Source organism: Python bivittatus, unplaced genomic scaffold (genome assembly GCF_059951505.1).
Source record: "Python bivittatus isolate LINGU-HERP-01145 unplaced genomic scaffold, Pbiv_v1 ctg000020_np1212, whole genome shotgun sequence".
In the NCBI taxonomy this organism is placed as follows: domain Eukaryota; kingdom Metazoa; phylum Chordata; class Lepidosauria; order Squamata; family Pythonidae; genus Python; species Python bivittatus.
The window spans coordinates 114613537-114641196 of NW_028277030.1; the positions used below are offsets into that span (position 1 = coordinate 114613537).

The 27660-nt window shown below is 38.7% G+C and overlaps 1 protein-coding gene across 5 annotated transcripts; it reads right to left on the minus strand.

Moving 5' to 3' along the window:
- Nucleotides 1-10631: 10631 nt before the first annotated feature.
- UTP25 (UTP25 small subunit processome component) lies at nucleotides 10632-27556 on the minus strand. 5 transcript variants are annotated; one of them, XM_007432178.4, is made up of 12 exons: nucleotides 27369-27556; nucleotides 26800-26839; nucleotides 25598-25838; nucleotides 24101-24301; nucleotides 21416-21504; nucleotides 20472-20882; nucleotides 19893-20112; nucleotides 18899-19101; nucleotides 17998-18180; nucleotides 16117-16229; nucleotides 15273-15518; nucleotides 10632-13363 (listed from the first exon to the last, which is right to left on the minus strand). In XM_007432178.4, the coding sequence occupies exons 1-12, from the start codon at nucleotides 27476-27478 to the stop codon at nucleotides 13117-13119; spliced, it is 2304 nt and encodes a 767-aa protein (XP_007432240.1). In that variant the 5' UTR covers nucleotides 27479-27556; the 3' UTR covers nucleotides 10632-13116. The 5 variants fall into 5 exon arrangements, with proteins under 5 accessions (XP_007432240.1, XP_007432242.1, XP_088003348.1 ...); XM_007432180.4 differs by having other exon boundaries at nucleotides 25598-25729; nucleotides 27044-27519; XM_088147222.1 differs by having other exon boundaries at nucleotides 27044-27519.
- Between the last annotated feature and the right edge of the window lie 104 nt (nucleotides 27557-27660).

The following is a 27660-nucleotide window of genomic DNA, read 5'->3' on the forward strand; positions in this document are numbered from 1 at the left end:
GTTGGAAGAAGTTGTATAGGTGGTCTGTTTCCTTTTTCTGCTGTTCTGGGTTGCTGCAGTATATTTATGCTCACCTAAATAATGTTCTTACACAGCTCCTTTTTGTAGGAGGTTGGGTTGTTACTTTGGTAATGGAACATTTGGTTAGTGTGAGTTGTTTTTTGATATGCTTGTGTTTCTAATTTGCATTCATTCATTCATTCATTCATTCATTCATTCATTCATTCATTCATTCATTCATAGAATTTATATCACCAGCAAGGTAAAGATAAATACATTAAAAGATATAAAACTAAAACAAAAAAATAGCAGATGAAGGTATGTTAAAAATAATGGAGCCACCTCACTAGCTCATCTGTCCCCTGGCATAACCAGGTCTTGAGGGGCCTCTGGAAGCTCAACAGTGATGAGGGCAGCCTCACCTCAGGGGGGAGAAGATTCCACAGTGGGGGCACCACAGCAGAAAAGCCCCACCCCCCAGGGCCCGCCAGATGTAGCTCCCTTGGCAGCAGAAACTGTAACATGTCCTCTCTGCTGGATCTGATAGGACAGGGAGACGAAACTGGGGAGAGGTGGTCCCTCAAATAACTTGGTCCCATACCATGAAGGGCTTTAAAGGTTAACACCAGCACCTTGAATTGGACCCAGAAACAAACTGGTAACCAACGCAGCTCGTGAAGCAGAGGTGTAACATGTGTTCTACCAGAACAGGTTTTCCTCTGCTAATACAGATATTTGGGAAGGGTAGTGTATTGTTGTTTTTTTCTTCTCTTGTGAATTTTATTCCTTTGAAGATGTTGTTGATTGTTTCATGTGTCTTCTGTAGTTGTTCCTTTTTTATTATGATGGTGTCATCTACATACCGGATCCATACCTTTGGTTGTATGCATGGGGGTGCTATAGTTTCTAGATGCTGCATTACAATCCCTGCTATGAGTCCTGAGAGTGGTGATCCCATGGGTGTTCCTCTGATTTGTTGGTATATTTATCCATCAAACTGAAAGTAGGTAGTGAAGCAGAGGTTGATGAAGTCCATGATTCTGGGTATTTCGATCTTAGTGAACTTAGTTAGGTCAAGTGTGTTGTGTAGTAGTGCTGCCATGGATTCTTTTGCCAGTTCTGGGTCTATGGACATAAAGAGTGCAGTGACATCAAATGAAACCATAATTTCATCTTCTGTTTTTAGGTCTTTGATTTTCTGGAGGCACTGTAGCAGGGAATTGATAGAATATTTCCTCCCCTCTGTGAGATGTCCAAGCTTTTTTTGTAAGTTCTTTCAGTGTGTTGTATGTTGGGGTCCCTGGTAATGACACAATTGGACAGAGAGATATGTCAGGCATGTGTATTTTGGGGGATCCATAGAAGTGTGGAAGGATGGGTCCACTGCTTTTCATCTGCCACTGTTCTTCTTTTGTGATTTGACCTTTCTTGGTTAGGTCATTAAGGGTTCTCTTGATCAGGTTGTCTAGTTTCTGTATTGGGTTGGTGTTTATTGGGATGCAGGTTTCTTTGTCTTCCAGTAATTCTTTGGCTTTTTGTATGTATTGTGATCTGTCCATGATAACCATGGCACAGCCTTTGTCTGCCAGGAGGATGATGAGGGTTTGGTCCTTCTTTAGGTTTTTGAGGGCTGTTCTGTCCTCTGCTTTGAGTTAGTTCTGATTCTGTGTTCTTCTGGTCTATGGTATGATTGTCTGCCTTATGTTTTCCTGGGTCTCTATGGTAAGTCCTGTGGTTTTAAATGCTGCTCCTAAGGCTGCATAGAATCGAAGCTCAAGCTCAGATACTTTGGTCACCTAATGCGAAGAGAGATCTCTTTGGAGAAGACCCTGATGCTGGGAAAGATTGAAGGCAAAAGGAGAAGAGGACGGCAGAGGATGAGATGGTTAGATAGCATCACTGAAGCAATGAGCATGAAACTGAGCAAACTCAGGGAGGCAGTGAAGGACAGGAAGGCCTGGCGCAATATGGTTCATGGGGTCACAAAGAATCGGACACGACTTAATGACTGAACAACAACAAAGCGCTATGTGTTATAGTTGAGGCCTTTCTGGAGGATATTGTGTTCTGCGATGGATAGTGGGTGGCTGGACATGTTGATTATCCATTTGGGTTCAGGTACCTCTTTGCTTCTGGGGTTCAGCTTGAGCAATTTGGTTTGGAGTTTTGTTTTCCTTTTTTCAGCTTGTCTTAGGGATGTAGTCTTGATGGTGGTTGTCTGCATTTTTGTGTGTTCTGGGGTCATGGTTTGTTCAGTTGCTCCTTGTGGTTGTCTATTGTACGCTGGTATTTGTTTAGTCTGAGGTGACATCCATAATCATTAGCCGTATCACTTTTTGGCTGCTTTGTTGAACTATTTCCCATTCAGCTGTGCAGCTTATTTACAATATATGCACTTGTGTCTGTGCTTCTCCATTTTCTATGTGTGTGTGTATGTGTGTGTGTGTGTGTGTGTGTGTGTGTATGTATAAAAATTCCCCTCTTGCCCCTATGGGTAGTGTCTTCCTCAATCTCAGGTCCTCTACTTTTAGTCCAGCCCTTTACAGCCACTGGTAGGATTTCCCAATGTCAGCCACCTCAGCTATCTGTTGATGGTACTTCCCATGCAGGGGGTTGTCTTGCCGTGGCACTTTTTTGTTTATTGTAAGCAATCCAGAGTCACAGTGTTCAAGTTGAGTGGCTATAAAAATGTTTTCAAGCAATCAATCAATGCATGCCACCAGAGATAGTATTTTAAATATTGCCTGCTGCCAAAACATATATTTCTTGCATATATAGTAGGAACTAAACTCCATATGACTTCAATTGTGTATTTCTGCCATTAAATGTAGGATTATGCCCACAAATTGATGAAATATGCAAATTGTAGGCTTAATCCAGAATTGGGTTAATTAATCCAGAAAGAAAAAAACTTACGCCCTCCATTCCCGGATCACATGCAGAAATCATGGTCCAAAATTTGGGAAGGTGGGGCTAGGCAGCCACTTTGTTAAGCAACAGATACTTGTTAGCTGTTGAATAGTAGAATGTTATCCATCTGTTACAACTCTTTTCAGAGTGCTGATTAATCCCTGTCTTTACTAGGAGTCTATTATCAAGCTATATGGAAGATCTGGAATTCACAAGGTAGCTTAGAAGACTTAGAAGTTATTATTAGTTGCTGCTATTGTTATGGTGCCAGCCATGTATGTAATTGGAATAAAAATCTTGCAGAATATATGCACACCCACACACAAAACAGTTTTCTCCCTACAAGAAGCTTGCAGTCTTAATTGCAATCTAACCGAGAAGACCAATGGAGATGCATTTATTTACTTTGTATACAAATAAATGCTTTACTTATTTGCTATCTTCCTGGCAAGCAGGACACTATCCTACCAGGCTTGGACTGTTCCCTGCCAGTACTTGTTTGTCTTCTAGCTTTCAATCAGTCTAGGGAGATGGCAGGCAATGAGAGAAAATAGGAATGGTTATACTTTTTTTTCTGAAACAGACATCTGTCTATCCCCATGCTCATTCACTTGTGGATGATCATTTCAGTGGGGCCTGATGATTCTGTACTTTGGTGTTCAAAGTTCTGAAGAGCAAAAATTAATGTGAATTAAGCTATCATTAGAAACTCCAAAAGTATTTATGTTCAATTTTTATGGATTTATCTGGCTTAATTTATACAGCATGAACTCAGAAGGAGGTTCCAGCCTTGAATTGGTATGGTAAAGGATGCCAATGGACAGATAGTAACCAATTCAAAGGAGATCAAACTAAGATGAAAGGCGTATACTGAAACACTGTACAGGTAATCCTCGTTCTGTGACCATTTGTTCAGCGACAGTTCAAAGTTACAACAGCACCGAATGAGGGGACTTATGACTGTTCCTTGTACCTGCGGCCATCACAGAGTCCCAGCAGTCACATGATTCACACGCTTGGCAACCGGCTCGCTATTATGACAGTTGCAGAGTTCCATGGTCACACGATCACCATTTGTGACCTTTGCTGCCAGCTTCTGTCAGGCAAAGTCAATGAGGAAACTGACAGGAGGTAGCAGATGGCAATCACAAGACCACTGGATACTACGATCACGTGGGATTCACCTAATGATGGCAAATGGAACTGCCGCAACTGCCATTGTAAGTCAGCAGGGTCACATGACATTGTACTTTACAACCACAACACTTAGTGTTATCATTGTTAAGCAAAGACTACCTGTACAGTAGAGATGTCAACATCCAAGGTACCTTGGAAGATATTTGCTACTTACAAGAACCTCTAGTGCTGGAAAATGAAGTTAGATCAGCGCTCCAGTCATTACCAAGTCGAAAGGCAACAGAAACTGATGGAATACCCACTGAAATATGGCAAGCAACAGAAAAGATATCAGTCAAGGTTCTAACCAAACTATGCCAGCAAATCTGGAGAATGACCCAATGGCCAACAAATTGGAAGAGGTCAATCTGTATTCCAATACCAAAAAAAGAGAGATTTAACAGAATGTATAAACTATTATACCATATCCTTAAATTCACAGGATCATCCAACAGATTAGAGCTCTACATGGAAAAAGAGATATCAGATGTTCGCGCTAGCTTTAGAAAAGGCCAAGGAACATGAGACATTATTGCTGTTGCCTTCTGGATAATTGAGAAAGCCAAGGAATACCAAAAAGAAGTCAGTATGTGCTTCATCAGCTATAGAAAAGCCTTTGTATTGATCCTGTCAAGCTATGAAATGTGCTCAGAAAAATGGGAATCCTGGAACATCTCATTGTCCTCATGAGAAACTTATATGCAGGTCAGGGACAGAACATGGTGAAACAGACTGGTTCCAGGTTGGCAAAGGAGTGCAACAAGGCTGTATACTCTCCCCTTATTTATTCAACTTATATGCTGAATATATATTAAGGGAAACTGGATTGGAAGAAGATGAGTGTGGTTTTAAAACTGGAGGAAGAAACATCAATAACCCACACTATGCTGATGACACTACCTTGATAGCTGAAAATGGAAAAGATCTGCAAGCTCTAGTAATGAAAGTTAAGGAGCAAAGTGAAAAAATGGGACTAAAATTAAATATAAAGAAGACCAAACTAAGGATAACAAGTAGAACAACCAGCATTAGAACTGACAATGAAGTTATCATAGTATTGGATAGCATCTGCCTTTTAGGATCAGCCATCAACAGTAAAGGAACAAGCAGTTGAGTAATACAGCACAGAATAGTACTTGGTAAAGCAGCCATGAAGGCTTTGGAAAAGGTATTCAGATGCCAGGATGTATCTGTACTTACAAAGATCAGAATACTGCAAGCAATGGTATTCCTTGTGACACTCTATGGAAGCAAAAGTTAGACTTTGAAGAGGCAAGTTAGGAAGAATATTGATGCTTTTGAACTTTGGTGTTGGAGAAGACTCCTGAGAATACCATGGACAGCCAAGAAAATAAACAAATGGATCATCGAAGAAATCAATCCAGAATTGGCACAAGTGATGAGGCTCAAATTATCCTACTTTGGACACATTATGTGAAGACCCAGCTCTCTGGAAAAGGCTGTAAAGCTGGGAAAGATAGAAGGAAAGAGAAGAGGACAACTAGTAGCAAGGTGGATGGACTTCAGTTAAAGTGGCGATGACGTTGGAAGTCCTGAAAGACCAGATTAGGGACAGATCATCATGGAGAAAATCTATCTTCTAGGAGTTGAAAACGATTTGATGGAACATAATCAATTGCATGTTTAATAGAATAGAATTTGCTGATAGATGGAAGAACCTACATTAAGATTAGTAAAACTAATATACAATTAATATAAAAGAAGGATGAATGACAGTCTTCATTCAACATAAATAAAAACCTTAAATGATGCAAAGGAAAGAACCAATAAGTAATGACATCATTCTCATAGCTATTTTATTGAATAGCCAATTCAGAATTAATTTGTGATGCAAAATAATAAAAACTATATTTAATTTTATTTTTCTGTAGGATGTGCTACATCCTATTAAAATACACTATTGTTTATTGTTACCTAATCACTTCCAACATTTTTTTCCAAATTTGCTCCTATTTTCCCATTTGAATTATATCATTTCTCTTGGTAACTGAAGAACTGATATAACTAAATATCCATCTCTAGCTTTCAGATCGAATGCAACTGAAATTAAACACCTTATTGGACCATATGTAATTCATTACTTGTTTATGCCAGTACATAATACCTTATTTTCAAAATATATTAGGATCACTTGAAAAAGAAAATTAAGTCTTGGTAAAATGTTCATTTTAATGGCTGTAATTCTGCCTAGCCAAGAGAAGTTTAGTCTTTTTCCATCTAGAGATATCTACTGTTATACTTTTCCAACGCAGTAATTTTTTAAATTAATCCTTATTATTGTTTGTCAAGTAAATTCCTAAGTATCTAACCTTTTTTACAGTAACAAAAGATAGAATTGTTAAGGATTGTTCCATCTTTGATGCATGGTAGCACCATCAATAAGATTGCTACAACTGAGAAGACTCACTATTTCCCAGTCTAACCATTGTTAATGCTCCACAGATAGCTATAAGGATAAAATTGAAATTATAAGGGAACAATAGATACCATCTCAAATTCCTTGGAAGCAGAGCAAGATATAATAAATGAAACACAGACAAAAACACCAGTCTTCAAATTACTGTGCATCTCATCCTATTTTTACAGCATACAGAATTCATTCATCTCACTGCATTACACTTTTTAAAAAAACCTTTCACAGTTAGTGGTATATTTTTAAAAAGTTAGGGCTTTACATAACTTATTTACAGCTGGCCTATTTTGAAAGCTTTCTGGCAATAATGTCATAAACTCTAAGAGTCTTCTTAAGGGGAGTTTGGCATCCTTGGTTTCTTTGCTATTATTTAAAGAAATCTCATGGATATTACAAAGTATTAATTTAGTACTCTGTGGAGAAATTAATGAACTCCCTCAACCGCATCCAACATTAATATCTGTGACAAAGTATACAATAGCTGAATTGTAACTTTCACATATCATTGCTTTGTACACAATTTTAGCACAAAATCAGAACTGGTAAACTTTATTCAGGCAAATATCCAATTCATTTTTGTCAGACCTTGTGAAATGACACCTTGAGCGTTCATATTCTGTTTTGCAGTCTCATTATTCTTCTAATTAAGTTTAACAAGGTGCTACTAATTAAGTTGTGCCAGCATTATGGAAAAGCTGATTGCAGATTGTGCTTGGCTTTGTTATCCAAAAGTGCTGTAGCTGAGCCCACCTTAATTATAACTGCAAAGTCAGCTGAAGGAAGGAATATCTAGAAGTATTTGAGGTCATGTAAAAATAAGCCAAGCAAGTACTGAATTTAGCTTTAAAAAGCTAGCATTGTAAATTATATTATCAGTTGACTGGTTGATATCCCAGCTAAGGGAGATCACAATTCACATGTCATACTCTAGATTCAAGGCTTTTTATTCCAGAGGAGGTGGAAAGTATAGGCTCAAAAACTGGGTGTGACAAAGATGACCCAATCCTTCTTTCCAGCAATAAGATTATAGAACCTGACCTTGTCTGAATTATGCTGAAAAAGGGCATTATTTTAACAACTTAAGCAGATCCTCGCAGGCAACAAGAAACAACCAAATAATGATGCTAACATGGAAAGCTGACTCTGTAACAAACCCAGATGTCTACTTTGCCTGCACAGTTACCCTATCAGTACCATCACAGGACCCAACAATTTTCACATACCAGGAGCTCTTCTATCATCATCTGCCAACAGTGCCCCTCTGGATTCTACATAGGACAACAAGGCCAAGCCTTGTGCAAAAGAAGTAATGAACACAAGTTTGACATCAGGACTCAAAACAAGGGCAAAGTAATATCAAAGCATCTTAACCTCCCAGGACACCTCATTACAGATCTCAAAGCAACTGTTTTGGAACAAAGAAACTTTACCAGCATAATGAATGCTTCAGGCCATCTCAGAAAGTCTCAACAAACACAATGGGTTTTTAACACATTACAGTTGTTAATTGATTTGGGACGTGTAATCTGCCTCACATGTAACATGCATCTACAATTACCCTGTCTTCCCGTCCCACCATGGGCCTCCTTCCAAATTAAACCTTACATCAATTTGGCCACCCTACCCATCTGATGAAGTGAGCTATAGTTTACAAAAGTGTATGCCTTTTAATAAAATGTGTTAGTCCGAAAAGGTGCTACCAGACTCCTGATTTTTGGCTTATCATAGACTAAAATGGCTCTCCTACAAATCACTAAAAATAATTGTTCTAATATTGGTCAGACTTCATATAGATTATTGTGAATGAATGCTGGATTTTAAAAAAGATATAGGCAAATTGAGAAAAGGTCAGAGAAAGGTAATTGTATTCACAAATATGAAAAACAAGGCACATGAAGAAAGGTTGTGGAAGAAAAGAGACACTTGATGACACTACGGGAGCTTTAAAGATGAAGATTTATAGCCAAAGGGTAGGAGTAGATTTTGGTTGAATATTAGGAAAAATGTACTGATGATAATAGCTATTCATCAAAATTTGTCAATGGAATGGATTATTTATAGAGTTGGAAGGGCTATCCCTTGCTGAAGGTCTTCAAGCTGATGCAGAATTGACTGCTATTATATGTCAGAGATATTATAGTTTTGGTTTTTCTGTATGAAGCAAGCTCCTTCCAACACTATCCTATCCTATGCCAGTCAACAACACGTGACAAAATATTAATAGTTGCCAAGCTCTGTGACTCTTTTTAGCATCAAATTCCCCCCCCCCCAAAAGCTGCAGCCAAACAAAACCAAAAAAATGGGTCAACTTAGCTTTTATTCATCTGTTAACTTCTCCATAATTAATTGATCCATTTATTTTGAAACCAAACAAAAGCATCTGGAATATCGTTCCTTTTTTGGCTGCCAAGCAACTGAGCAGCTGGCAAGGACCAAAGAGACAAAACCTTCTTGATCAAATTGCTGCCTCTCCCAGGAAAACAGAGGAGAAGCTTAACAGATTCAAAGCAAAATGGGTCAGATTTATTTCTAGAACTCTTCCACAAGATACAGTGATTGGTTGATTAGTCAGTGATAACGGCAGACAACTCATTATGTAGAGGTGCTTGATTAATGTTTGCAGGTAGCATAAGAGTAATGGTCTATTTTATTAATTTTATTAATTTTATAGTTGTGAGATTTATATCCCACCTTTTTTTCCTCTTAAAACCATGTCAGGCAGCTAACAGCTATTAAAAACAAAAGCAATATTCTTACAATATTACCCATCACGCTACTCCCTTTTGGGGTAAATATTAGGCAAAGTACAGAAAAGGAGAAAGAATATAGTAAACCAAATAAATTAAAGGCATGAGAAAAAAAACAATATGGTAACTTTTTTCCTATTTAATTTCATTTTAACAAACATTTCAAAGCACAATCAAGAAAAAATTAAAAGAAAAAGAAAACAACATATTTTTCTAGCCTGGCCAACCATCCTTGTTTGCACCACATCCATACACCCAGCAGCATCCATGGCAAACCATGATAATGCCAAGATAATTGCATAAGTGCAGGGATGTCATTATGCAAATGCTGCCAATAAATTCTTGCAACCCGACATGCATAAGGTATGGCATTTGCATGGTGACATCACACATTGTTATTTGCCCCACCCCACCCCACCCCAGCCCTGTGGGTGCCCATGCATGCACTACTTTATATATTGCCTTTTAATTTAATTTCTATTATAATTATATATATTCTATATTCTATATTTAATTTCTATATATGATTTTATATATTGCCTTTTCATTTCTCATTTCTCTTTTTGAGGATAAAGCGAATCTTCATCCAATCACAACTTCCTTGGTCTTCCCCTTCCTCTTGACCATTCACTCTTTCTTCATATATTTGTTATGCAATTTGATCCTCGTTCAATGTACTCCTTTTCTACTAACACTCACTTTTGTATTTAATTCACATACATTCAGCATCCATTCTGTCTTAATTCAATTTCTTACTGTTTACCACACACGTTTCTTAAGTAGCGTATCCCTGCTGCATCCAACTTACTTCGTTTTTCCTGACATATCCAACTCTTACTTCCATTTAACAAAGTCGGTAATAGCACTTATACTTAGCCATTTGTACTTCTTTTGAGAAACGTTCGTTCCTCATAACAGACCACATGCTACCCGCTACTTTCTCTCAGCAACTGCACCCTCTTAAAATGCCTCCAGCTATTTTCTCAACTTTAATCAACGTTCTACCAAGGTATATAAATAACTCCATCCACTTGCTCTGGGTTTTCACTATTTACATATAACCTGCAATCATTCACTCCATTTCCATTGCCAAACATACAGTAATTATTGGTCTTGGATATATTAATGTTCAAATCCACACACCTTGTTGCATCATAGTCTAACATTCGCTGGAGATAATTTAGTTGCTCAGCCAACAGATGGCATCATCTGCATACAAAAATACAGGCACATTCACAGCTCAACCTACATACCACTATCATCATTTCAAGCATCCCATATATATTTATCCATAAATACCTTAAATGAACAAAGGGACATCACAAACCTTTGGCTTACTCCTTGATCACTCCTGAGCCATTCACTACATTATATTTCACGGTATTTATTCTCACAAGTGTTTTACTTCCAGTGTATATTGCTTATACTGCATTTCAACATTCAATACTTCATTTTTGCAAAACATTCCATAACTCAATGGGATGGAAAGGTTTAACAGCTGGAATTTATGTTTCTAATATACATTTTTTCTTTCCATAGATGATTCATCACAACACATTGCAGTGCACCTAATAGTATGGAAGACTCCCTATCGCCCCATCTAACTGTATGACTTACTACAGATCTGCCTCCAGCATCACTCAAGGAAGAATTCTTGAAAATGGAATCCTTGCAGTAATTTTATGTCACTTCAGGTGGCCTGATAAAGGTATTCTATGGATTTTGATAGTTTTTTTCATGTGGAGAACATAAGAGATCATTTATCGTCATATTAGGTGACCCCAAAACCTCAACTAGGAAGCACAATGTTCACTCAGATTTGAATGATATGCATTAATATGTCTCAAGCTGATAGACTTCTCCCTGTTCTCATGTTACTGTTAAAATTAATGATGCTAATTAGATTTGAAAACTTTAGAGATACTTGGTTTCCCTCCTGTGCATTTCTTCCAATATCACAATACCCCTTGTAGTTTAAGGGGGAATGATAATTTCCTGCTGATTTTTTGGATCTCAGCAATATTCCTTGTGATTATGCAGTAAAGATAAAGAATAGATTTAATGGTTTAGATTTGATAAAGACATTTGGAGTGAAATTTGTGATGCCATGACACATGAATCAAATAAAAATATCCCCAAATGCAAAAAGCAAAAGAAGATAAAATGTCTATCTGCTGACATGCTGAAAATAACTGAAGAAAGGCAGAAAGCAAAAAAGCAAGAGAGGAAAATTTGTTCAACTTAATGCTGATTTCCAGAGAACAGCAAAAAGAGACAAGGATTTATATTTAAAGAAGCAATGCAAAAAAATTGGAGATCACAATCAAATGGGACGGACAAGTTATTTATTATAGATAAATATATAGATATATATATTTATCTATATATTTATCTATATATAGATATAGAAAATTATAGAAATCAAGGATGGGCAGAAAAAAAGGCAAAGAAAGCAAAGATTTAATGAAGAACAAATATATAAAGAAGAGATGGCACAAATACATGGAATAACTATACAGGAAGTCCTCAGGTTACAATGGCAATTGGGACCAGAATTTCTGTCACTAAGTGATGTGGTTGTAAAGCACAACATCACGTGACTGCATTGCTTAGCAACAGCAATCCCAGCAGTCCCGGTTGCTCTCATAACCCCAGGACTGTGCAGCTTGTTAAGCGGGAAGAGGCAGGAGTCCCAGGTAAGCAGGCTGGAGGGCAAGAGCTACAGGTGAGAGCTATGGGAGGGGGGAGTACTGTGGGCGGGCGCTACGGAGTGTGGGCGAGTGCCGTGGGGGGGGCAGTCGTAATTTCATCACGTGACCGTGGAGGCACTGCAACAGCCAATTTTGAGGACCAGTCATAAGTCCCAACACCACTGTAACTTCAAACAGTTGCTGAGCAAATGGACATAACCCTAGGACTACTTCTACCAAACCCCCCCCCCAAAAAATATCCTCCCCCCAAAATCCCCCAAATGAATGACACTTATACAGGTTTGCTCACTGGAACAGAGTCAGGCATTCTGGTAAGCAAAATGGGTCCTAGAAAATATTGCAACAACAAAGCTGCAGGAGTTGATGAAATGCCAGCTAACCAATTAAAGCCTTGCAAGATAATGCAGTTAAAGAGTTACCAGTGGTTTGGTAACAGGAAAATACAGCAGTGACCAAGTGGCTGGAAAAGATCAATGCATATTCAAGTATGAAAGAAAATGCCATGCTAAAGGAGCTCAGATTTCCAAACAATTGCACTAATCTCACATGCTAGAAAGATAATGCTCAAGATTTGGTAATCCAAACTTAAAGAATACATGGAATGAGAATTGCCAAATGTACAAACTACACTCCGAAGAGGCAGGGACGCCCACTATCTCGTTGCTGACATCCAACGGATAATGGAAACACAGTGGCCTGAGTAGGGACAGGTGCTACCAGGGATCCCCACGCAGCTTGTCTTCTTTGGGAGGTGCCCCAGTTACCAGCTACTTTCTGGATGCAATTCAAGAAGCTTCATCCACAGGGAAATCAGGCTGATAGTTTTTAGATACTCAAAAATAACTCATGCTTTGCTAGCCGCAGGTGCAAATAAAGATAGAAATAAGACTTAGCATTAGAGAAAACATGCCTAATTATCCTACACAATTGAAATTCTAAAGGTGATATTTTGAATTGGCATTATTACTACAACATTAAGAAGAAATTCACACTTTTTAATAACATTTTTATATGCCCTTTAAAAAGAAAGGAATCTTGTTCATAATTTCCTTTCTTAACAGCTGTTCTAAAATACTGCATTCTATTTAATTAAATTAAATAGTTCAGGAATCCACTTGAATTGGGTTCATTGTTTATTTTACTCTGTTCCTCCGGTGACAAAAAGATGCACATTTTTGGAAGACTGAAGCATCTGGGCTGCCCGCTCAACACCCACCACAGCAGCCAACTTCTGGGCATCGTATTTGGAGTAAAATGCAGTACAAGTCAAGGTGGCCTCTTCCTCCATGCCTGCTAATTTTACCATATTGCAGACCTCACTATAGAAATGTGGATAGGTTGGCAGTTCATAAAAAATAAGGTTCCTGATGCCTCTAATCGAATACCTGAATAAAAAAACAAAATAGTTAATACAGGATTCCTCAAAAATATAAAAACAGGAAGTACTTTTCTCTGGCATTTCAAAAACTGCACCTTAAATTAAAAAGACCAGAGGTCACTACACCAGACCCAGCAATTTCAAAAAACACACAACTGTCTCTCCCTCCCCATTCCCACCTAATGATTTGTTTGCAATCCATTGTGGCATTAGGAGTTAAAGTTACATCACCAAGAAATAGAACTACACCCTAAGTCAGTGTTGTCCAAACTTGGCCACTTTAAGATGAGTGGACTTCAACTCCCAGAATTCCCCAGCCAGCATGGGAATTCTGGGAGTTGAAGTCCACTCATCTTAAAGTGGTCAAGTTTGGACAACACTGCCCTAAGTGGTTTATCCACAGCAAGACTGGGGTGCCAAAGCCCTGCAGACTCTTCTTCTTCCCCAGATCAGTTCCCTAAGATCCTATTGCCAAAATACACTAACAAATTGTCAATTTTGGGCTGCATATTTTTTCATCTTTTTTGAAATAAAAGCTAAATAGCTAAACTAAGCCTCCGCTAGGCTTCGCTTTACCACTCTGCTATTACATTTTCCAAACACATTCAAAATAGCCAAAAACTTTGTCCCTGCTTCCTGCAGAGATGAAGCTACCCTGTTTCCTACAGTCATGACAGCTATTGTTACCTCAGCAAGTTTTAGGCCCCACATGGTTCTCATCCTTGCCATGTAATTTATTCCATGCCAGAACTGAGGTCTATATACTGTAGGTAACATATTTATTTATTTATATTTCAAATTTAGTCACCACCCATCTCACTATCAGCATCAGTTTTTCCTCCTCCATCCAAATCTACTGATACGCATAGCATCCTCAACTTCCCCAGTGGTGTGTACTCATCCTGTTAGATCCAGCAAGAGAGGCATGCTCTGGGTCCCATCCGTGAGACAGTACCATCTAGCAGGACCAGGAGGAGGGCTTTTTCTGCCATGGAGCCCGCCCTTTGGAATATCATCCCCTGGAAATCAGATTTGCCCTAACCCTGCTGGCCTTTCACAAGGCATTAAAACCTTGGCTTTGCCATCAAACCTGGGGCCCTGATAAGTGTGGGTGAACCCGCTGTGTGGTTATACTGATTGTGCAGTCTTTGATTATTCTCAGGTGCTATTTCACACTTATTTATGTTTTTAATCATTGGTTATGTTTTTATTTTGTTTTGTTTTGTCAGGTGCCTAGAGTCATGTATATGAGATGGGCAGCCATATACATTTATTAAATAAATAAATAAACTAATACTTGCCATGCTAAGATACAGCTATTCATGTGGTCGCACTATAAGTTTTCTTTCCCATTTAAAGAAAAAAATATTTCATCTTATCATCTCATCCTTGTTACTCGAGACCTTTAGCCTGAAACATCCCAAGGATTTAACTAGCCTCAAACATGCTGCCCACATGCTCTGCCACTTTCAGCAAGCTGGTTCAGAAAGTGGTAAATACAGACTATGGCACACCAATCCTATAATCACAGAATGATCACTTATCATCTTTATTATTCACAAACTTCCTTAATGAGCTGACATCCATCTAATTCACAATGTTGGTTCAAGACATAAAAAATGAAACACACAGCATATTTTTATCACTGGGCAATAATTTCTAGGCTATGTATTGTTTAGCACTGGGAAGAAAAAGATAGAACACAGAGATTTATTTCTAACAAATATTAGTTTTTAATACATTCAGAATTCAAACTAACTACATAGCCTCTGCGGACTTGTCTATGCTTTATAAAATGCCATATAAATAGATAGTGAGAAATAATATGACAATTAATTTATTTAAAACAAGTATAATTACAATCTCCTGCTGTCCTCTTATTCTGAAAGAATGAACTTCGTGTCAACCCAACTCACCTTTTATAAAAATGGAATCGCTCTGTGATAATTAGAAATTGTTTCTCTCCACCTAGGAATAAATGTCTTGCCCTACAAATGCCAGATTTACTGGAGTATTCACAAATGTGTGCAAAACTGAGTTCCTCCTTCTTGAAGTAATTCCGAAGCCGCACATAATCAAAATAGGATGGAACATAGATGAGTGTGTGTGTCATGACTGCATCCCGGTACTCAGGTAACACTTTGTCAATGAAAAAGTTAAACCTGGTTAAGAAATACAGATGATAAGCCATTTGGTTTCAAAATTTAACTTCCCAACTTCTAATTCATATGTAACATTCAGAATTCTCAGCTAGAAGTACCAAAGCATATCCTAATTTATCTGGAAGATATTAGACGAGAAAAAGCTGATCAAATATGGTACAAATGCAGAATATTTTGATCTCCATCCATCTATGTACCTCAGGCCTCTCACTTTTCCTCAGCTGCAGTGCCACTATACAGGATTCACTATCTACTAAGCAAACCCCATTCTCATGAAGTACTGAAGGCAGAGGGATCCCTCCTTAGGATTTTTTAAATAGGTTTTTTTTTACTACTGCAGAATTCAGAACTCCCCCACACCTGCCAACACCATCACTCTTTAATATGTGAATGGCACCATTTTTTTTGTGTTAGAATGAGAATGAGATCACTCTTCCTATACAGGACAATTTATTATGTAGCACAGCAGCATTTAATGCAAGCAATCCAGACCTTTACATTATACAGTATAACAATTTCAATTTAAAACATCCATATTTTCTTGTACAGTACACTCCACCAAACGTGTAGCTGCCATCCATAGCTCAGAGTTACATACCTTGCATCTATTACGGAAACAGAGCTGTCAGCTTCTAGCTTCTGAAAAACATGAGGAAGCTGTACTACAACATGACTAATTGACCCTGTCAAGGGGACATTCCTTACAGCTACCTGCAAGACACAATTGAAACTCTATGAGATATAAGCAACATTAGATTGGACTGTTACATCCAACATACAGTACTCAGTCAAGAAAATAAGAAATGGTTTGATGGACTAGAATAATTTAATCTAGAAACTGGCATTCCACAACAATAACTAGTTAGATCTCCTAGAAGCAAGCCAGCAAGGCACGATAAGGGTGACAGCCAATTATCTGGATTTCAGAATTACTGCTGCTTGTGAACATGGAGTTTTTATTGAACTGTCATGATTTTTTTTTTTCATCCTAGAGTTTTTCCCGCAGGTGCAGGGTCCGTCTTTTTCCCCCCCGGATCAACCAAATGTTGATCCATTGGTTGCAACAGGGATTGACCAACTGACTTGCCACCCGAGCCTGACATCATGGGCTGTGAGCAAGTGACTGGCCCAAAGTCACCCAGTTGGCTTTCATACTTAAGGTAGGACTAGAACTCACTCTCCTGGTTTCTGGCCTGGAACCTTAACCACTAGACCAAACTGGCTCTCATTGAACTGTCATGTATTAATTACTAATTCTTTATAATTCTCTTTTTACAGCCTTTTGAACTAAAGCTTATAATTTCATGGTGAAGTACAGCATTCAACAAGCTAATCAAGAATTATCTGCTAGGTGGAATTGTGGGAGCTGATGTCCTGCCGATCTGAAGGCCATGAGGTAGGGACTACTGCTTTACATAATCCTCAATAGTAGACATGGTTTCAAATTTCATTAATCCTCACTTCTAGGATAAGAGGAACAAGATTTTTTGCAAACATTCTGTTTTGCTTACAGTACTAAACTATCTGAAATATTTGTAGTAATTAATATCTTACTCAGCAGCTATTTTTCCACTGTGAAGAGATGCCAAAAGAAAGATGTTATGCAACATGTAAAATTATGGAATTTGTTGTTCTCAGATATGCTGATGGCCATCAATTTAGTTAGGCTTAAAAGGGTTCTGAACAAATCAGGAAGAACTGATCTACTGTATATCATCAATCACCACAGTAGCGTGTCTTAAATATCAGATGGTAGGGAGTAACAGAGGAAGAGGGCTATCACATATTTTGTTCATATGTGTAATCTGGCTGAATGCATATGGATTGCCACTATGGGACACAGAGCACCAGTTAAATAGCAGGGCCCTTCCCAGTCTCTCAAAGAGAGTTGCTGCTACCTCTCTGGACTGTTGCCCCCTCCACCACACTTTTGTTCTCCAATTTGCCAAATTTAGGAGCAAAGGTGTAGATATGATTGACTTCACAGAATAATTATTTGATCCTAGGGACACTACTTCTGATCCTTATTTTGCACAAAGGATTGTTTTAATGCAAGAAAGATGGGGTGCTGAACCAGAATATTGATCTGGTAGAAGGTTCAGACTGTTTGGGAACATTAAACCATGTGAAAGAAAATAAATACACACAATACACACACACAAACAAGTCCCTGCAGTTTTCTTGACAAGGTTTTTCAGAAGTCAATTGCCATTGCTTCCTTCCTAGGGCTGAGAGTAAGTGACTGGCCCAGGGTCACCCAGCTGGCTTTGTGCCTAAGGCAGGACTAGAACTCACAGTCTCTTGGTTTCTAGCCTGGTGCCTTAGCCACTACACCAAACAGGCTCTCAGAAAGTTATATACCACTCTGAAAATGTATTATTACTACTTCCACTATTAATAGTATTTAATGGTTATGAGAAGAGTCCAACATATGCTCTTCCAAACATTTCAATGGCTACTGTTATATCTGTGAACTAACCTGCCCCCTGTAGTTGAAGCAATGCTTATTGAAGATAGAATTGATCTGAGGATGATGGAGGGCACTGAAGAGAAGTGTCTGCCGATAATACTTAGACCAGTTATTCAGACTGAACATTCGTACTCGTGAGAAATCCACCCCATGAGATTCCAAAGGTAATAGATTAATATGGTTAATCAAGTGCTGCAAGCAGAATAATGGTTAAAACATAGTAAGTACGTATTATTCCATTTCATTGTACAGAAAAAGGAAAACAGAGACATCTCTCCAAAAGTCCATGTATTGCATGAAAGAAGAGAAAATGTGAACAGTTGTTTGGCACATTAAACTAGATATGCACACATATTGCTTTGATGATTTAAATTTCAACTGCTACTGCAAGAAGTTTTAACTTCTTCTCAGACCTCACTTGAGAAACACTGATAACACAGCATCCAAAAGATTAAAGACATCTGTTGCTATAAAACATGCTAGTGTCTCAGTGTCTACAGAAACATGATTTATGTTTACTGCGTTTTTGGAAAGCGTAAAAAAAAAAAAAGTTAGCTGCTGCTGTTGATCCTCAACTAATCAACAAGAAACAAAATAGACCACTGGGAGAGTAATAAGCCCTTTCCATTTCATTTGCATGTTTCCTATGATTTTCAGCAGCACTGTGCAGACCTCCTTTCAATACCCTACAAAAGCACTCCCTATAATTTTTTAGCACAGAAACTTTCAGCAATGCTTTAAGAATTAAGAATACATACATTTTCAGAAAACAGTAAGGTGTGTTTCATTCAAATGAAAAACAGTTAAAGGTCTAAAATCTAGTCCCCAAGTGTGGCATTTCACATCAGGTTGTTATAGTTACACAGCACACTCTGGTTAAAAAAAAGTGAAAAGGGGGAATAAGCATTACCAAAACATGCTCCCAGTTCTGCATCAGGTAAATGTCAGCTTCATCAATTATAAGAATTTCTATTGAGGAGAGGAAATCATAGTCTCGCTTGTTCTCCCCCTCAGCTCCTATTACAGTTCTCAGGCCAAGGGGAGAGGCGATGATAATGTCCGAGGAGTAAAATGGGGCATACAACCGCATGCTCTTCTGAAGAACCGCAACACCTGCCCAGATGCAAATACACACGTATCAGCCAGTTTCATTATTTAACCATAGGATTCCTGCTCACAATACCCCACAAGAGTCAATGGAAATTTCTGCTCTTTGTGATGGGCAAAAGGAACCCAGAGCAGCTACAACAGGGACAGGCAATCTGTTGCCCTCCGAATATTCTGGACCAATTCCCATCAACCCTGGTCAGCATGGCCTAATGAATTGTGGAAGGTGTGCAAAATATTACACACTATAGCATCATACACAGCCCTCGAGAAACCATATTTATCCAATTAATTAGGAGTTTTATCGTGGAGGAGCCATCCTTAAGTCTAAATTTTAAAATGGAGGTTATAAAGAAGCCCTTTTAAGAACAACATAAAACTAGGTTTACAAAGACTACCTCCCTCAGAAAAATCCAACCAGAGAAAATAACATAAATTGGATGTATTCAAACATTATTTTAAACCATAATAAAACAGGCTGGTGCATGCCAGCCATTCCTTCCTATGTCATGCTTCCTTATTGTGAGTGGATAGATTAACTCAGTTATTTAAACCGGAGATCATGTTTTAAAACCCCCAAAACCAGATTTCTAAAATCTTGCTTCAAAATGGCCTATGAATCCTGGCTTATTTATTATTTATTTATGGATGTTTACCCAAATTTCATTTTAACTGTAACTTCTATTACTGTACCCTACAAGCAGAATACAAAGTAGAAACAATCTGTACAAACAGAGTACAAACTGTAAAACTGCAACCGTAACAGCATCAAAAGTTATAAAAACATTAAACAGTACCTATCCTGAAGTGGTCATCAATGTTCCCAGCAAAGACAGCTTCATAATCTTCAGGCCTTTTCAGATTTGGTGGCTTCTCTTCTGGGTCTGAACCAAACTCCCCCTTAAACCGTTTTTTATTACACACATCAATTTTCTTTTGACTTGCCGATTCAAGGAGGGCAATTAAAATATGGACTATACGTAAAGCAGATTCCCGGAAGGGCACCACGATCAACACCTAACCAGGAAAATGAAAATTCAATTATTCCATTGTTTAAATGTATGAAGGTTTCCTAACTTTGAGGATGGGGTGGGGCGGATTAGGGAAAATTACAGTGCCACTGTAGAAATTCTGACCTAACGCTTTTATTTTTTTAAGAAAGTGCTACACAGGGATAATTGTGAAAAAAGCTACTACTCTGAAAGTAGCTATGCGCCTTAACGTTCTTCTTATTTAGTGTGATCTGCAAGGACATTGCAACCCTGTTTAGTTGGCTGCACTTTCAGCTATCTGCAATGGGGACTCTGCTGTTTTAAGATATTGATCAAGGTATGGTTTCCATGCAATGACCATATATTAAGGTTTTTTTTTTTCACCTTTGGCCTAGTGAGACCTTGATCCCTGAAAGCATCCTCATCCGCTCCATCTTTTTGGTCCCGTCGCTTGGCATTGTTGCCAAGCACCTGTGCATTAGCCTTCAAGACGTGGTTCAAGGCGTGTAGGCAATAGACATGCCGCACCTCTTCCCCATTTTTTAAAGCAGTCCTTCCTGGGTAAAACAGATCCTTGTATGAATTCATAACACAGAAGAGCTCTTGCTGTAATGGACTAAACAGCTGGTCTTTAAATTTTGTCTGAGCAGAAAGAAACCATCCGTTCACTTTTGGCCACGTCGACTCTAATGGCTTGCAAAGATTAAGATGTTTCAGATCGACTTCTTTGCTTGGCTTAATCATTCCAAACTTCTCCAATTTGGAAGAAAAAAGTAATTGACCCAGCACTGGCCACTGACAGAAAAAAAGAAACAAATAAAGCAGCTTTCAACAGAACTCCAATTTAGCCTCTCCCAGATCTTGTCAGTATCTTAAAATGAAACCCTGAGTTGTGCATACACACCTACACTAACCTATTCAGGGTATCCACAGGGTATCCTCAAGGATGTCAAGATGGCATCCACAACCATGCAACCAAAGCCCTGCAACACATATAAAAAGGATGGGGCTTTGATCGCAAAGTTGTGACATCTATCTTGACGTTTTTGAGCTCCACCCTGCAGACACTCTTGAACCTGTTCTTCACCCTGTAGCCTCCTGTATGCCCCAAGATAAGGAGTGCACAATCTGAGCCCCAAGGCTGCAAGAGGTATTCAAAATAAGATGGACATTCACAAATACATGAGCAATAATCATATCAGTTGTATTTAATACATTTTCCTCCATCCTGTCCCACCTACTTTTCTGGAACCCAGACTCCAGTAGCCCACTCAAAAAGCAAGAACAGCTTCCTCCCCAGATTTTGAGAGGGCTTGAGGATACATTACCTCAACTTGGCTAGTCAATTTTGAGCACACAACATTTTCATCTATTTCTTTTTCTTCCAGCTCTTCATCCATGTGGCACTTAAATGGATCTGTGTCAAGAAATAAACATATCTTTCTGACTGACTGTTTCAGAACCTGGAATTAAGATTTAGTTTGCAAGCACTCAAAAGAAGGTGGCAAGTGAAAAAGATGATTAGAAGTCTGCCAGTTATTCCAAACTATCTAATAGAAGAGAATATATGTAACTCAGGGTTGAACTGTGGAGTTACCAAGGAGAAAACGACACCCTCACCAAAACTGGCAGGGCAAGCAACTGTATACAAACAGGGAGCAAATCCCACACTCACACTGATGATGCTACCTAGCTACCCAAAATGAAACATCTGCAAGCAAACAACCAAGCTCAGAGAATACCAAGGACTCCACATTCCAAACTATCATAGAACAATATGCTATTTCTATATCAGAGGTGATAGTGGCATGATTACAGTGACAATAATCTTGCAGATCTACAGAAAGACTTACCAAAGCAAATATCCCTCATTTGATGAGACTGAAATCCAACCTTCTTTATGTATATTGTTCTCTTACTGCTAGAATATTTTTTCATTACTGAAACTGCAATAAATTGACTGTAATTCTAACATCATAACTAACTCCTCTTCCATACTTAGCATAAGAACTGAACTGAATAGCATAATGCAAAAAAATAAGATAGTGCAAAAACAAAAACAAAAAACCCCAAACAAACTGAATAGCATGTCTATCTCCTCTTCCATACTTAGAGTAAGAACTGAACTGAATCTAGTGCTTAGACTATAGTGGTTTGACTACAGTTCCCATTATTCTGAGTCAGCATTCCCATTGCCTGGGAAATATGGTTCAGCACATCAGGCTAAGGAAGACTGTTGAAGTCTTAGCCTCTTACACAAATAAGCTGCCAGAGTCATCAGCTACTGGAGTGACTTGTAAGTAAGCAAGAAAACAAACAAACAAGTAAGCAAACAATAATATTTGCACAATTACAAAGGCCATCAATTTTGGCCTTTATAGAAATGACTGTTTTAAATAGCTTTTAATTTAGATTATTTTACCAGTAACACTGCTGGCTTACTGCCTTTTAAATTGCTACTGCGGAGTTTTTAAAATGCATAGACAGTGAAATTGTATATTGATTTCACTATATGAGTGCAATGCCAAATACAATAAAGAGTACTGGGAGGGGTATGCAGGATGTGGAGGCACCCAATACAGGAAGGAATCAGTCAAGTCACATGACCCAAGAATTCTTGTGTCTCTGTATAAGTATGCAAAGCATGGGAAAGAAACAAAGCCCTAAAAGTCTTAATGCAGGAACATGAATATTTTTTAGGAGGCACAACTGAAATCTGGTGAGATGAAACTCATGAGTGGAATACAAGAATTAGAGCATATATTTCAAAGGAACAGGCCAGATAAACCAGGAGGAGGAATAGCATTATATGATAAGGAAGCGCATACAAAGATCCAGAAATCTAAGTATGAAGATCAGGTTAAGAACACTGGGTAAGAATATAAGAAAGGAGAAAGAATACGGGTATTATTCTGGGGCTGTGCTATAGACTCCCAAGCCAGGCAGAAGTTGTGAATAATGCTCTCTTGACTTTCAGGGAGGAGAGACATAGTAATACTTCAACAACCTGGACACCAATTGGAAAACCAATTCAGCCAAACTGCAGTGTCTCAAAAATTCCTTAGTGTTGTTGCTGACTGTTTCATTTTCCAGATGGCTGAAGAAAAGATAGAAGGATTGGCTTTCTTAGATCTGATCCTAACCAAAAAGATTAGAGCTAGGAAGAGGTTAAAGCAGTGAGAACTTTGGGAGGAAATGACTATATCTTCTTGGAATTCAGGATACTACAGAAAGAGAAACCAGAGCATAGTCATACATATACTGTACACTAGATTTCAGGAAAGCCTATTTCAAGGAACTTAGAAAAGTATTGTAGGTGGGATCCCTTGGACAGAAATCCTTAGATCAAATGGAACACAAGAGAATTCAGAATTTCTCAAAAATAAAGATACTGAACTACAATTACACACCATTCCAAAAAGGAAAACAAACAAACAAACAAACAGGAGGCAGTTTAGGAAACCCTTGTGGTTGTATAGGAGGCTTTCAACTGAGCTAAGAGTTAAAAGGGATATGTATAGGAAACAAGATGGGGATAATCATCAAGTAGCTTACTCAATAAATGGCTAATATCTGCAGAGAGATTGTTAGAAAGACTAACATACAAAGGGAACTTAGGCTCACAAGTAAAGCTAAAAGCAACAAAAAGGGCTTTATTGGCTATGTCAGTAGTAAAAAAAAGGAAGAGGTGGACCCACTGCTATAAGATGTGTCAGAGAGAGGGCAAAGCTCAACTCCTACTTCTGTCTTCTCCCCAGAGGGGAATAGTATTAAAATAGAAATAAGCAGAAGAACTGTCAAAAGTGGTAATCCAAGGTAAATAGATTGTTTGGGGCTGTCTGGCTCCTATGAACAAGTTTTAGTCTCCAGGACCAAACCACTTAGTTAGTAAATGTTTAAACCCCAAGAGACAAATTGCAGAATCCTGTTTTAAGAGATACACAAGTAAATTTACAGATGGTCCTTCTTCCTGTTAAATGTTTTTTTCAAATCAAAGACAACTATGGCATTACCATTTGTTACTTTTGCAGAAGGAGTTCTTTTTTTTGGATCTGTACTGGGATCACCACATTCTTCATCTATGAAATTCGTTTCCAGACTAAACTCAGATTCAAGTTGGACATCTGTACATTCTCCAGCAGCTTCACACTGTAAATCACGAGGCGCAGCCGAACCTCCAGGCTCCTCTTGGCTATTTTCCACCAGGGATGCTTCTTTATTTGGGACAAACAAAAAAAAAAAGAAAAACAGGTTGCATTTGTGCAAGAGCCAATGTCCATGGGTGGTTTGAGATCAGCAACTTTAGGTTCCTCTTAGAAAGAAAGTGTAAACTTCTACTTTATCTTAAGTTACTAGTTGGGAGCTAACTGCAATCCATTATTATAAAAGCGATCATTCTTAGACTCTTTTCCTCTAAGAAATTATCTCCCTCCTTGTTTTTTGCCTTCTTCCTTTTAGATCAATATTCCTCAATGGAGCTATGCGAATGAGTTGGACTACATCTCCTAGCATTCCAGGCATTGTAAGTATTTCCTTTATAGACTCTGAGTAATAAGAATTGTCTTACTGTCTACAAAGCACCAGGCTGCACAGATCTTCTACAGATTAACTCGGGTTACCAGACCTGGGCTGCAAAAGTCCAGCTAATCACTGCATGAGGTGAAAGAGTTAAAGTTTTCTGTATGCCTTAGCTGCCATCTAATGGATTTTGAAGCCCTAGCAACTAGAACTAAACAGTGGTTGAAGCTATTTTATTATTACTATGTAGGGCTATCAGATGATCATTAGATGGGAGCAAAGAAATATTTTTCTCTACTTTATGTATATTAGAGCAATAAAAAACTCTATCTTTCTGTCATCCAATGGTCATCCAGATTTTTGTACCCAAGATCTGGTAGCCTTATTATTAGATTACCTCCTAGATAATTTATCCAGTTTCTCCCTTTTAAGATATTTTAGTGATAGGCCCAGATATTAAAGAACAAACCCTACTGAAAATAGTGGGATTTATTTATGTATAAATACACAATATATTGCAGTGTTTGTCTTAAAATAGTACTTCCAATATTCAATCCTCCAATTGGGTTACTGATAGGAAGAAGCCAGCTCTTGTCTGCCTCTTGGAATTTCTTGGGAATAACTGCCTCCTATTATTGAAATGAAGGAAAATGTCCGTTGTCAGATTAAATAAAGTTGATTTATTTTGAAAAAATAAAATAATGACAAAATAATTAGAAAGATAGGATATTTTACTGCTCCCTATTTCATGGGCATATTTCATTTCATGCAGCTGCAAGCTGCAAGCAAACCCAGAATTTTCCTGCTTTAGGAAGCTTCTTGCTCCTGTTCCAGGAGAAAAATATTTCATTTTCCTCCTGGAACACATTGATCTGCCCACTCTGGGATGGATGATCTCTTTACATCTTTTGAAACAGAAAGTGTTCTTATACATCCATTTAGAAACCCTTAAAAACCACCTTATGAAACAAAACAAAACAGAACAGAACTACCTGATTCTGGGTGAGGCACTTTTATTTCATTGTCTTCATCCTCCATTTCTTTCTCATCCTCAAGTTCATCACTGTCCACTTCTGTATCTTCTTGGGAACTACCTTCTGATTCATCTTCTTCCTCCTCATTATCTGAACAGACAGATGTTTTTAATGTGGCCAGTAGTTTGTGATACACTGGGATGTGTTCTGAATCACTCTCTGCATCATTTTCTGAGCTGGACTGCTCAGAATTTTCATTCTAATAATGGAAATGGAAAACTATTCTAGTACATACACCAATCAGGACAAACACAAGACATTCTATGCAGGTTCACAGTATTAGTAGCCTATGCCAGAGATGAATAACCTGTGGTCTTCCAGATATTGATGAATTTCAGCTTTCAGCAGCCACAGTTGCCATGGCCAATTAGGAAAGATGCTGGGAAGCTATCTCTGGCCTTTGCCAAGCAATTTCACAAAATTCTCTAGCAGAGAGAATTTGCTGGTCAGTTATGCAAAATCCTTTTTGATTAACCATGATAATATTGAACCTAGACCATTCTGTACAAAGATCAGCTTTCGCCAACCCGGTGCCCTCAGATCTATTGGTCATTCCTGTAATCCCCAGCCAATATGAGAATAATGGAGTTGTTCTCCAACACAGTTAAGAAGGCACCTAGACCACAGGCAAATCTATTTTAAACTGTTATTTTAAATTGTCACAGGCAACCCCTATAGTTAATAATTCAGACCGCTTTTCTGCTGATACAAGAATAGTTACCTCCATTTATTTAGTAAAAGTTATTTTCTGTGACATTAAAAATACAATCTGATGGCAAATTTTGCATGAGTTTTGGGGGCCACCAAAGCTCCAAAGCTTTTGGAGACATGTAGTCCTGAAGCCCCAGGAAGTGCACCCCTGTTTATAGCAAGCATTGCTGAGGGTGGTGTGGAAACGTCCCTTGAAATATGCTGGATTATCAGTACAGTAAAAATACAAAACTTTAAAGCAGTTTACAAATGCAAAAAAAAAATGATTTTGCCATCAGGCATGGAGGGAGAAAAAGCAAAGAAAGCAATGGGAACCTTTTACTTTATTAATTGCAAATCTGTTCTACAGAATGAGACAAATAGTGTGCATTATACGTTTCCTATTAATTTTATATCACTAGTAATACTATAAAACAGGAAAATATGATAAAAGATAGCAATATTCTTACCAGTTCACAATTCTGAGTTGGTTTTTCTTTCCCAGAAACCCTGAAAAGAAATAATTTAAACCATTTCCACTTCACTATTTGATAAACATGAAAATATCACAGACCGTAATAACTGAAATAACAAAAAGAGTGCATGTCAGTAGAAGAGAAAAAGCCTTCAGCTCTTTGAATCGGTCCGAGCCTTAACCCAGAAGGGCAATAAGCAACGAGCAACTAATTAGGCTAACGTGCGACAGGCACCTACCTGAACTAAGCCATTCGTGGGGCCACAACCGGCAGAGACTTCTGGTTTCCGTGAGTTGCAGGAATATAAACACAAGAGGGAAGCAAGCGCCATTTAAGCCACAGACAAGAAGACAGAGAAGGGGGTTCTGCTCGTCCACGCGGGACGCTCAACGCCCTGCTGCTCGGAAGATGGGAGCGAGCCCTGCCCGCTCCGTTGACAGAGAAGGACGCGGGCGGAAGGCAGGCGACGTCTCTCTCCGGGCACAAAGGAGGACTCGAGGAGTTGCTGCAGTGGGCGCCCTCAGCAAACCTCAGCTCTCAGGCTATTTTACAGCCCCGCTTACCGATCATAAAAAGGGTGCTCCTCCCCAAAATCCTTGAGATGCTTCTTTTGCTTCTTGCTTAAGCGGCTGATCAGCTGCTGGCGCTGCTGGCGAGCTTTCCTCTTCCCCATCTCGGCAAACTCCGGTTCCCACGTGGCTCCCTTTGCCGAGCCTTTTACGGCCCCAGCCGCGCGGCGTCCCGTCCTCTTGCGACAGACTCCTTCCGAGGCTCGGCTACCGCAGCGACTTTAAGATGCGTGGACTTCAACTCCCAGAATTCCCCAGCCAGAACTAATATGGCTCTCCTACAATT

Excerpts from the sequence above, each read along its gene's own strand:
- UTP25 (XM_007432178.4), bottom strand. The coding sequence starts at position 27,478 with ATGGGGAAGAGGAAAGCTCGCCAGCAGCGCCAGCAGCTGATCAGCCGC. Across the intron at positions 21,505-24,100 it reads TTCTGCAAAAGTAACAAATG|ATCCATTTAAGTGCCACATG; the intron begins GTAATGCCATAG and ends TTCTTGACACAG. Across the intron at positions 16,230-17,997 it reads GCTTCAACTACAGGGGGCAG|GTAGCTGTAAGGAATGTCCC; the intron begins GTTAGTTCACAG and ends TGTGTCTTGCAG.